Consider the following 12,330-nt stretch of genomic DNA (forward strand, 5'->3'; position numbering starts at 1 on the left):
AAATGTACGATGAACCGTGTGGTGTGAAGTAGTCGCGCACGCACCAGCACTGTGCTGTTGCGGCACAGATGTCGCACATCACCACCTATCCTACTTTACAGAGCAGACAAGCCTCCGAACGCCACATTCTGTGAGGAGTCGTGGTAATTTCGCTGTCCTTCTACCTCTTTCGGTAGATGCTAACGAAAGTATCACGTGAACATTCGATCAGCTTCGCCGTTTTTGAGATACTCATTCCCATTCTCTTCCACACATTGCGCAACAGTAATCTGTGCTTCGTCAAAGTCGCTTAGCTGCGTGTATCTCCCCATGTCTTCGCTGAGCCCCCTCTCACGCACACGGCTGCCAGCGCGTCACGCGGCCGCAACGCCACCCACCAGGCTGCATTCACCGTGGCGGTGGGCACTGCTCACTCTCCACGGCTGCCTCACAGCTGGAACGCCCCTATGCCACGGAGGATGCGTCAACGACGACCGCAAGTGATTCACAAAGAGCTAACCGTACCACGCCTTGCGCCCTAAAACCGGGTAGTTGCTCGTTAAGCAGTGCCAAAAATGTAACAACTCTGCATGGCCTCACTAAAAGAACTGTGACAACGCCACATCTTTAACCCACACCGTAGCATTACGTCGAGTAGCAGTGTAGTAAGTGACGTCAGGATGGATACGTTCGGTGGGCTCTACCGGCTGAGGCATCATTCGCAGCAAGAATGCCAACGTGCGGTGTCGACAGCAGGCAGCCGCATCACAAACGAAACGGTGCGCGTCGAAGGTGACAGCGGTGCACCTGTGGCAGAGACGGTCCTCGGCAGGACGCGAGTGTGTAAACGTTGACGGCTGGCGAGTTTTAGGACGCCACCACATACTACGGCGCCCTCGCTGCTTGCTGCTCCACACCAGCCGCCGGATGTCGGCCTTCAGTCACGTTGCCTGCTACACCGCCGCGGCCACGGAGAGAACAGAACAGTAGAGGGGGGAAAGTACTGGACGCGGACCGCGACCACAGTCTGTGGAGCAGGTCACCAGGGATGTGGGCTGTGGCCACAGAAGATACGTACCGGTGGAAAGGTAGACAAAGAATGAAGACGACTGATGACGTGAAAACATATTCTGTCACCAGTAGTATGTTTTAGTAACCGTCTAAACGACCGTGTCACTGAACAAAAGAATTCTCACCTTCCTATTGGTAGCGCGAACGACATACGAGTTTAACATGAAGGAATGGCTAATCTAGAGCTAAAAGAAAAGTCTGTTGATACAACCATTGCAGCATTTCAACAGATTCCTATTCAGTTTCAATCGTAATTGAAAAACTCATTTCTGAACTATATATAAAAGGAACGCCTTCGTAGGCGTCGGGAAGCAGCGCTGCTTCATGAAGCAAGTCTAGGTTTTCAGCTTTATCTCCGGGCCTGCTTTTGTTTTTAAACTTGTAAGTACAAAAATGTGCAAATACACACTCGTGGCGAATTTCGTGCCTGGTGAGCGTCGTATGGCAAAGAGAGCGCTGCTGGAACAGGACTGGCGTATCGCTGGAGTGGCGGTCTCGTGCAGAATGGAGTGGCCGAGAGCAGAGATGGATGCCGCCCGCTAGACTCGTCGGTTTTAGGCCATTTCTTATGCAAATCTACAGTAACTGACTTGTGTGCCTGTAACTAACACGATGTGAGCTTAGACACTCATCGAAGATGAAGGCAAACGGTGACTTAGTTCCAACATGCTAACGGAATGACAGCTCAAAACAATAAAAAGGTTAAGTTATTCATATTTACAAAATTAATATCCTCCCAAAGTTGCAATTCTTACGTACTTTTCTGAAATGTACAATAGATAATACGTTACTACTATGCACAGAATCTTGTGTCTAATTCTGGAAAGAGGCGGGACTTGGGTGTATATCGCAGACACATTTCTACACCCAAAAATTTGCGCCCTGCGGCACGGCTTGGTTTTGCTTTTTAGGTGATTTGTCCAGAAATCTAGAACTGTAGAATTGAGTGAAGTCCTTAATTAACTGGTCCCACAGTAGCTTACTGGTCCTATTTCCGTATTCTTGCATTTGACACTCTCACTACACCTTCTGAGTTACACTTGTGTAGCGTAGTGACACCGTGGACAGCAGACCCGCTCGTGTACCTAGTCGCTACTGTAGTAATAACTGACGCGTCACCTTTGCTGTTGTGCGTAGTTCTGTTGTTATAAAGTAAACAGAATCTGGTGAATTTAGAGAATTCTGGAAGTACGCAGAATCCCAACTGCTGTAAAATTTGTATTAAATAATTAAACTGCTAAATAAGCAGGTACAAACTAACATAGTATTTGTTTCCTTTAAAAGACAGTAAATGCGTATGTTCTACATACAAATATCGTCTGTACTTTGAAAACTAGGCTAAAAGCAAGACTTTTAACGCGGCATGTCGTTGTTGTCGGGGAGAAGCCTCCAGACGCCCGAGTGGATTCGAGTGTACCCCACGGGAGTATTATAGGAATATACATAAATAATTTGTCAGAATAACGTCAGAAGCTCCGTAAGACTATTGGCGGATGTTTCTGCCGTGTGTAGAGAAGTCGCTCTGTTAGGGAGTTGCAACGAAATGCAGGAAGACGCGGTTAAGGGTGACGCACGGTGCAGGGATTTAGTGTCGAACCTCGAAGTAGAAAGACGTAACTTTTGCACATATACTGACAGGAAGACTGGAAACAGTGAAGCCCACTCAGTACCACGGAGTATTCTTATGGAGCGATAGAAAGTTAAATTACCTCTCGAAACTAATCATAAGAAAGGCAGAAGTCAGAAGAATCCCGAGGAAGTGTAGTCCTACCACGACGGACGAAACTTACAAAACTTACAAAAACATTCGTTCGTCCGATTCTCACAGGTAGGATTGATAGAGAAAACAGATAAATCCAAAGACAAACAACACGCTTCTTCACAAGTTCGTTTATCGAGCACTCGAGTGTGCAAGAAATGGTTCAAAATGTTCAAATGCTGAGGTCATCGGTGGCCACTACTCGCGGCTGGAGATGGTCATCCGACCCCAGTGGCAGGCGCCAGAAGAGAGATGTTGTATGTCACTTTAAGGTTTACTGTTAAAATTCGTAGAGCACACACATCCGTAGACATAATTTTTCCTCCTGCATATAATTCGCGAAAACACCATGAAAGTAAAATTGGAGAGAGCCGATTTGTAACCGAAGCTTACGAACAGTGACTGGAATAAGAAAGGAAGCAGCATACCAAGTCTCCTCTGCCAGATACAGTAAGTGCGAAACATAGATGTCTAACCGATAGGGGGGAAGGGGGGGGGGGGAGGAAGGACGAATTAAAACTGGCCCGGAAAATATCCGTCTCGGATGTACGGTGTAAGAAGGGTTGCCTACCTAAGGTGCGTGAGATATTTTGCGGACCTGTTTCATTTTATTCCCCTTGTAGATGTAGATGTTTTTAGCTCTTACGTTTTCTTACATTCGTGGCGAAGGAACAGTATATTGGGCTCTTCCATTTTTTGACGGATGCCCTCTTTATTCGTACATACCTGCTGGTGGGCCGTCTAACGACTGGAAGTAGTTTGCCGGCGCGACGCTGAGCGCGCCGAACGACGTGGGCAGGCACCCCGGCAAAACCACGGCCGCCTCACTCACTCAGGCGCGCCCCCTCTCTGTCTTGCCCCGCAGGTGCTGCCCTCGCTGGAGTCGTCGCGGTCCAGCTCCATCTCGTTCAAGATCCGCACCAACGAGCCCAACGGCCTCATCTTGTACAGCAGCGGGGCCAGCGCGCCGCACGTGAGTACCTCACACGCACTGCTCTGCCCTGCACCACACGCACGCCGCTGCCGTCTGCTGCAAAACGCGCCTGCCAACTAATAGACTTTTATTTTGCAATCTGGCACCCCACACTTTATTCACCCTTTTAGGATTACAGACTATCCGTGTTGAAGTGTATCTTATTACACCATAACTCGTAAGTCAACATCCTTCGAGTAAGTCAAACATCCTTTACTCTGTTGAAACAAACATTAAGTTGTCAGTACATAGTCGCATTGTCACCAGAGAATGAATAATTTTTAGAGATATCGCACTCAGACTTCACCAACATAATGCATGCAGCATCAAAATAATTAAACTGAAATTGTACTTTCACGATCTAAAGTAATAAATAATGGCTTGAGTGAAGAAACGCCATAAATCTAACTTTCTAAATTTTACAGCTGAGCAAAATAACTGTATATTTTTCCCAAAAGTGATTATATATCCCAGTTGTTTTTTATATGCATATCTTACACATAAAACACACTTCTGTGAACAACTTCTGAATTTCGTTTCAATTGCAGTTTCTTACACTAAAAATTTGAGGATATCTTGTATTGCTTCTGTACTAAAGCAGTAACGCGTAGACGAAACTCTTTTACATATGAGCTAGATATTTTACCATCATAGTGTGTAGAAATGAAAAAATAGTTAGTCTTTATTTACGAAACAAAAAACAAACATGTTCAACTCTCTCTCGGGTTAGCAACGCTCTTTCCCGATGACTGTACGACAATTGTAACAGCTATTCCACCAATCATAATCCAAAACATGTGGAGACAAAATTTCGATCCCTGGAGAGACGAGTATGACATCTAATGGGGAAAATGGCGCATTACCTCGCTGAAACGCTTCTGGTTTGGCTGCCTTTCAGCCCCAGTTTCACTTAATCTCATCATGAAACACCTCAACACACGGTAGATCATCAACTATCAAGTTCTAAAGTTGACGATAACGGCAACACATTTTTACGAGCTTGTCCTCGATTTACGCCCGACACAACTGCGTTGTCACAGAGCCGCATCGTTGTGATGCTACCCACGCACTGGAGCACAAATTACATGCCCGCCCGGTTAGCCGCGCGGTCTAACGCACAGTGTGCCTTCGGCAGTGACACAGTGCGGACCGTGTTGCCTGCCGGCCGCGCTGTGGTGCGAGCGCCTGCTTGTTTACGCCGGAGCAGCTTCACGTGTGCGGTGTTGTGAGTTTAGAACGAGATGGCACACTCGTACAGAAAAACGACTTTGAAGTTCAGTTTTGCGAACGACTATACACGACCAAAGGCACACGAGATTGAACGTTTCTTCAGAGAAGACGTAAAAATCGATCCACAGGAAATCGTGGGAATCAATTTATCGCTCGTTTCAAGCGTCGTCTATGTCAAGCTTGTTGACGAGGCTGCTTGCGAAAGACTTCTACAACGATCACCGAACGGGTATCGTTTCTGTCATGCCGACGGGAATGTTGGTGCGGTTACAGTCGATCACGCGGGAATGGGGATCCGCACTATACGAGTCTTCGAACTTCCGTTTGAGGTCCCGTCTGAACTTGTTACCGACGCCTTTCGACCATATGGTACAGTTCTATCCCATGTGGCCGAAAAATGGACGAGTTTTACCACGTACCCCGTTTTAAATGGGGTGAGACAAATACGGATAGAACTGCGCAAGCACGTCCCCTCTTATTTGTACATAGGAGGTTGTCGAGCGATTATAATCTATGATGGGCAACCTCGCACTTGCTCGGGGTGCGGGAAAGAAGGTCACGTCCGCTCGGAATGCCTCCAGCGACGTTTAGTGCAAACTCCACGGGATGACGTTCAGGCGCCACAACCGACGACTGTCTTACCGTTGACCTTTGTGGAAGCCCTGAGAGGCGACGTGAGGGAGACTTCCGATGGGCGCCAGCAGCTGCCCCCTATAGAGAACATGGACGCCAACGGGCTGGAACTCCGACCACCGGTTCCACCACAGCAGACACAGGACACCACAGAAGAGATGCAGCTGACGGCCGCTCCAGGCTCATCCGTGGTGGCTGCCAGTGCTTCCACCGAGAGCGTGATAGGCCAGGCCCAAGACGGAGGATACGCAACCCCAACAGCCGATGCGGAAGCAAGGCAACGGAAACAGCGTTCGCCGAAGAGAAGAAAGAAGCGTCGACTGACTTCTGCTGACGATAGCCATAGTCCCGAGGGGACGGTGGACGACAACGACAGTATCGACCTGAGACCAGTGGATTCAACAGATACCGAGATGACGATGCAGGAACTACAAAGCGACGATAACTTGAACTCTCCTTCTGGTAACCGGAAGGCGGAAGTGGAGATGACAACTGTCCAACATCAGAGCGATGACAACGTTACCTCCCATCCTTCGACCAGTTCCGGAATTATGCTGGGGGACTGGGCGCAAGAAATGGACCAACAGGAACAGGATGAAAATACGAACGCGACGATTGAGGACAGTCCTGGCCAGAGGCCGGGAGGGGTCGGGAAATGTTGACCAACTTAGTGTGTTGAGGAGCGCTGGGGGTGCAGATGGACGCTTAATGACACCGCCCTACAACTGATGAACACAAGCCAGACGTACCGCATTGCCACGATAAACATTAATGGCATACGGACACCGCTTAAAATTCAAATGCTGAAAGATATGTTACGCGCTGCGGACGTGGATATTGTACTCCTACAAGAAGTGCGTTTCACATCGCCGCCAGAGTTCTACGGTTACGAGGCACATTATTCAGTGCACGATGAAAGTGGATGCGGTGTGGCGATTCTCACCAGGGAAGGATAGGAGTGGAGGACGTCAGGTCTCTCCCTTCGGCACGCGGCATAGCGCTCACTGTCGACGGCGTTCGTTTCATCAATTTATACGCACCATCTGGCTCCACAAAACGAAGAGAAAGGGCGACTTTTTACACCGAAGAGATAGCACCGTTGTTCGCTGGACGCTTTGATAACTATATAGTGGGCGGCGACTTTAATTGTGTCGTCGACCAAAAGGACCAAGTACCTCATTATGTGCCATGCATGGAACTGCGTGCGTTGATTACCGAACTGGCGCTTCTGGATACCTGGGAACTGCAGCATGGTGACAGACCGGGTTATACGTTTGTCACGGGACACTCGGCGAGTAGACTTGATGGAGTGTACGTGACACGCGCTCTACGGACGACGATACTGGATGCCGAAATCTGGCCAGCGGCTTTTACGGATCATATGGCGTACGTCTGTACGATTTCACTAACGCGTCAGAAGATATGGCGGAGTAAAGGTCACTGGAAAATGAATTGTGCACTTTTACGTGACACTGAATGTCACCGGTCGATAGAGGCGGCCTGGGAGACCTGCGTTCGCCGCCAACGAGCATACACCTCGGTTCTCCAGTGGTGGATTAAATGCGCAAAACCAACGTTACGGCGAACGTTGATACGATACGGGCAGGACAAATCGCAGTGGAACCGCACAACGGCTGATTTTTATTTTACAGCCCTGAGGGAGCTGATGACCCGACAACCATCGCCGGAAAGGCACACGGCCATGCGCAGGATAAAAGCCAAGTTATTACAGCTGACGAGACTAAGAATGGAAGGTATTATGGTCCGGGCGAGACTGGCGGACACAGTTGCTGCCGAAACCCCCTCCATGCACCACGTGGTACGTGAACGCCAACGACGACGCAGGACTTTGATCAGGGAACTAATCTCTGAAACTGGCCAGCAAGTTGTGCACCAGCGTGATATTGCGCATGTGTTTACCGACTATTTCCGCCAGTTATATGGACCTGTACATGTGAACCACGAGACACTACATGATGTCATCTCGGAAATGCCAGATAGAGGACCACCACTGGATGCAGAGACTTTCATCACAGCGATAACAGAGAACGAGCTGACAGACGCAATTGCCAGGGGGGCTCCGAACAAGTCCCCAGGACAGGACGGCTTCCCAATTGAATTTTACCGCGCCTTTGCATATCTCATGGGACGGACCTGGATTCAGATGTACAACGAACTCCTGTTACCGCAGACTGAGATACCTGCCGAATTCACGGAGGGTATCATCATCCCAATACCCAAACCACGCGGTGGCAGAAATCCAGGAGATTATAGACCACTCACTCTCTTGAACTGCGACTATAAGATTTTCGCCCGCATCCTTGGGGCTCGCCTGCGGTCTTCACTTTCTGATAGACTCCTCATAGATCAAACTTGGGTCGGCGGAAGAGCAACGTACATACGGCGCTCAGTGACTACCGAGATATCATCGCGTTAGCAGCGGCATGCCGAGTGCGTGGGGCACTCGTCGCTATTGACTTCGATCATGCATTCGACAGAGTGGATCATACCTTTTTGCATGCGGTGATGGGCCGATTGGGAATCCCACAGGCCTTCATCCTAGTGATCATGCGACTGTTACACGGCGTACGATCCAAGGTCTCGGTGAATGGGCGGGGCACTGACTACATCGTTATTTCAAGGTCAGTTCGTCAAGGTTGCCCCCTTTCGATATTTTTGTATGCAATGGCTTTGGAACCCTGTCTATATGGTCTCCGAAGACGGTTGGAGGGAGTGCCGTTGCCACAACTGACCTTTCATTGCCGCGCTTATGCTGACGATATGATGCTGGTGGCACGGACAGGCGAAGAAGTACGTACGGCGTTGGCATGGATACAGCGATATGGGATGGCGGCAGGAAGCGTGCTTAATCTACAAAAAACACGCTGCATGAATGTCGGTCGAGGATTACAACCGGGGGAGGAAGGCCCGCTCATCTTGGTTAAGACCATAAAATGCCTAGGTATTACGTTCCACACGGATGTGCAGCGGACAGCAGCGGATAACTACCGACGCATATTGAAGCTGATGCGGACAATGGTGCTGTTACAGAAATTAAGAGCGTTGGATATGATTCAGAGGGTGACCTATGTTAACGTATACCTAGCACCGAGACTCACTCACGTAGCGCATGTCCTGCCTTTAACGCGCACAATGGCATCACGGATACAAGCAACTTTCGGAACCTACGTGAGTGTGGGACACCTGTTTAAGATCCGATACACAACGCTTACGCTACCACCTGGAGAGGGTGGACTTGGTCTAGTGAACGTATATGAAAAGGCACGGGCGTTATTCGTCAGTACGATTTTCCGACAGTGGCGCGGTCAATTTCGCAATATCTCGGGTGCGTTGGCCGACGTACTAGCGCCCACTTCAATGCTGCCCCCAGTCGATGTGGGCCATATTTCACCGAAGCTGTCACATTTCAAGTCTTTTTTTTTGGAGCTTAGCTATGTCAGAGATTTCTTCCCAACAACACGACTACCGACGACGCGAGACGTATACCAACTCTTAGTGCGCCGGTGCCCCAGGAATACCCTGGAAAAGAAGTACCCAGACAAGAACTGGCGACAGATATGGCGCGTTATACGGAACGTTTACCTCCCAACGTCGGTACGCTCAACATGGTATGTGGTGATAAATAGGAAGTTCGCAACGAATCAACGGCGGCACGCGATTCATTTGGCGGACACTCCACTATGTTTAGGCTGCGCAACAGTGGACACTGATGAACATCGTTTAACATGTAGTGGGACGGCTCCAGTGTGGCACTTGGCACAACAGATACTGGCGTTCCTGTTACGCTCCGCCCCTCACACAATTTCATCAGACACGCTTTTTTTCCCCCAAGAATATTATTTCCCGGTCCAAAAAACCAATGCAGTGACATGGGTGCGGGGAATGGTGGTGGGCTACGTGTATAACGAATCGGAAAAGGACAAAATTGATTTTTGGCATTTTCTCCTGGATGGACACACGAAGCTGCAACAGCATAAGAAATATAGACAAGACTTCGCTAATTACTTGCGACTTACATTTACCGACCCGCCGGCCAGATGGGGTGTGACGGGTGAGAGATGAGATAGACGAAGAAGCCGAGATAGATATCGATCACACTTACGGACCCTTAGTTCATTTCGAGAAGACGACCCAGTCTTACGCCAACGTCTGGAGAACGAGTCGATAGATGGCTCTCTTGCTCTATCGAACGTCGGGTCGTGAGCAGGTGTCGCCCCCGACACGAATTTCATTTCATTGCTACAGGAGCATGTTTCTTTTGTATTTGTACTATCCGCAATGTCTTCATGTCTTTCATTTGGGAATTTTCAGTTTTATTCATTTCATTAATTAATTAATTTTCTAAGTAGCCACTATTTGTCAACATATGGACTTTGTAGACACTATTTATGCGCTAGTACAACAACATGTATGTCAGCAAAGGTGGTAAGCCTGGCATAGGATAAAAAAAAAAAAAAAAAAAAAAAAAAAAAAAATGTTGGTAGAGCACTAGCCCGCGACAAAAATAAAAAAAAAAAAAAAAAAAAAAAAAAAGTTGGTAGAGCACTTGCCCGCGAATGGCAAAGGTCCCGAGTTCGAGTCTCGGTCGGGCACACAGTTTTAATCTAAAAAAAAAAAAAAAAAAAAAAAAAAAAAAAAAAAAAAAAAAAGTGGGATAGAGCGTCTACCACGTAAGAAAGAAATCCTGGGTTCGAGTCCCGGTCAGGGCACAAAAAAAAAAAACGCACTGCTTTCCGGGCGGAAAGGCGTGCCGGTCCCCGGCACGAATCCGCCCGGCGGATTAATGTCGAGGCCCAGTGTGCCGGCCAGTCTGTGGGTCGTTTTTGAGGCGATTTTCCATCTGCCTCGGCGAATGCGGGCTGGTTCCCCTAATTCCGCCTCAGTTACACTTTGTCGGCGATTGCTGCGCAAACACTATCTCCATGTATGCGTACACCATAATTACTCTATCACGCGAACATTGGGGTTACACTCGTGTGGTGTGAGACGTTCCCGGGGGCCCACTGGGGGCCGAACCGCACAATGACCCTGGGTTCGGTGTGGGGCGGCGGTGGGTTGGGTGGACTGCTGTGGGTTGTGAACCACTGAGGGCTACGGCGGGAACGAAGCCTCTCCGTCGTTTCTAGGTTCCCAGTTCCATACAATACAATACAAAATACCTGGGCTGTTTGGTTAATCATCCTCACAATAAACATTGCGCGGAAGGTCTTCTATATATGTGTTATTTATGTGTATGTCAAAGAAAGAGGGAGAGACAATGGCACGCAGAGATGATACACAAGGTACTTAAAAAGTACGTTTAATAGAAACGACCTGACAAACGGAATAATTATACTGGTTAGAGCAATGGTATATTGGGTTATTCAGTTAACCCTATCGATGCCGTTTTATGCAACCCGAAATGTTATATATTGCCTTCAAAAACCACGCACAAGATTTTCGTTTTCTGTCTCTCTCTCCCCCCCCCCCCCCCCCATCCCCGTCTCACGTTAGAATTTCTAGTATGTTGCTCATGGCATTCTCTCCTACCACTGTACAAAAATTTGCGGCTCCAGGAATTTTTTCCCCACATTCGACCTTTCCACTGCGCTCATTACGCCACCGGCATAGTCGAGCGCTTACAGATGGTAAATTTTAGGTTTGCCTACATTTTACCTGACTATTTTGAGATTTTAATAGCATAAAATAAACAATTCATCGTGCATTCGTCAGGCCTTCGGACTACGAAACTATTATGCTTTCAAGGGCTCAGTTGGGACCGAATTTTCGACGTAATTGTATTTACCTTTACGTTTACAAAAGTCGTTTTTCTTTCATTACCCTCACGGCCACGTTGAAACTAATAATTCCAACCAAGTAGTAGACTGTCTTGACGTCGTAATAGCCCAATCAGTAGAGGCCGAAAAAGGTCGAATATCGGCAGTAGTACGTATTGTCGGAAAATTTTGTACAGTGGTAGCAGGGAGTGCCACGAGCAGCATACTAGAAATCGTGACTGGTGAGGAATGCGTGTGGGGGTGGAGGTGCGTTTGAAGGTCACGTTTGTACATTTTTCTTGAATGACTCGAGAACGATGACCTCCCGCGAAAACGTATCGCAGTACAATATTTAACTACTTCAGATTACCTACAAAAAGGTCCTGTTCATTTTTGCTGTAGGATTGATAGTCTGCATATAGCGAGCGAGGTTTTTGAAGGCCATATATCACGTTTCGGGTTGCATAAGACGACGTCGGTAGGGGCAGCTGTAGTGTTAACGGTACCTATATACATTTTTACTGCTCTAGTTTCGCTTTGTTCATAAGCAGAACAGTACAAATAGATTAGTCAGAGTGCCAATCTTGAATTCGTATGTAGCAAACTCAGTGATCTGCGTTGATTTTCGGGGTGTTACTCTATGAATCTACCCCCTACGTTCGTCAATCTGTATATTGAACAAGCAGTAAAGAAAACAAAAGAAGAGTTTGGAGTAGGAATTAAAATCCATTGAGAAGAAATAAAAACTTTGAGGTTTGCCGATAACATTATAATTCTGTCAGAGAGAGCAAAGGACCTGGAAGAGCAGTTGAACGGAATGGACAATGTCTTGAAAGGAGGATATAAGATAAACATCAATAAAAGTAAAACGAGGGTCCGCAGCTCGTGGTCGTGCGGTAGCGTTCTCG

The 12,330-nt window shown here is 48.0% G+C and overlaps 1 protein-coding gene across 5 annotated transcripts in view; it reads left to right on the plus strand.

Annotated features, from left to right (window-relative positions):
* LOC126481546 (neurexin-1) overlaps nucleotides 1-12,330 on the plus strand; it is a 2,075,559-nt gene that overhangs the window by 1,543,907 nt on the left and 519,322 nt on the right. For all 5 annotated transcript variants that reach the window (XM_050105375.1, XM_050105377.1, XM_050105378.1 and 2 more), the window contains one exon: nucleotides 3,675-3,782. In XM_050105375.1, coding sequence (XP_049961332.1) covers nucleotides 3,675-3,782 — 108 coding nt within the window. The remainder of the gene's footprint in view (nucleotides 1-3,674; nucleotides 3,783-12,330) is intronic.

Source organism: Schistocerca serialis, chromosome 5 (genome assembly GCF_023864345.2).
Source record: "Schistocerca serialis cubense isolate TAMUIC-IGC-003099 chromosome 5, iqSchSeri2.2, whole genome shotgun sequence".
NCBI classification, from domain to species: domain Eukaryota; kingdom Metazoa; phylum Arthropoda; class Insecta; order Orthoptera; family Acrididae; genus Schistocerca; species Schistocerca serialis.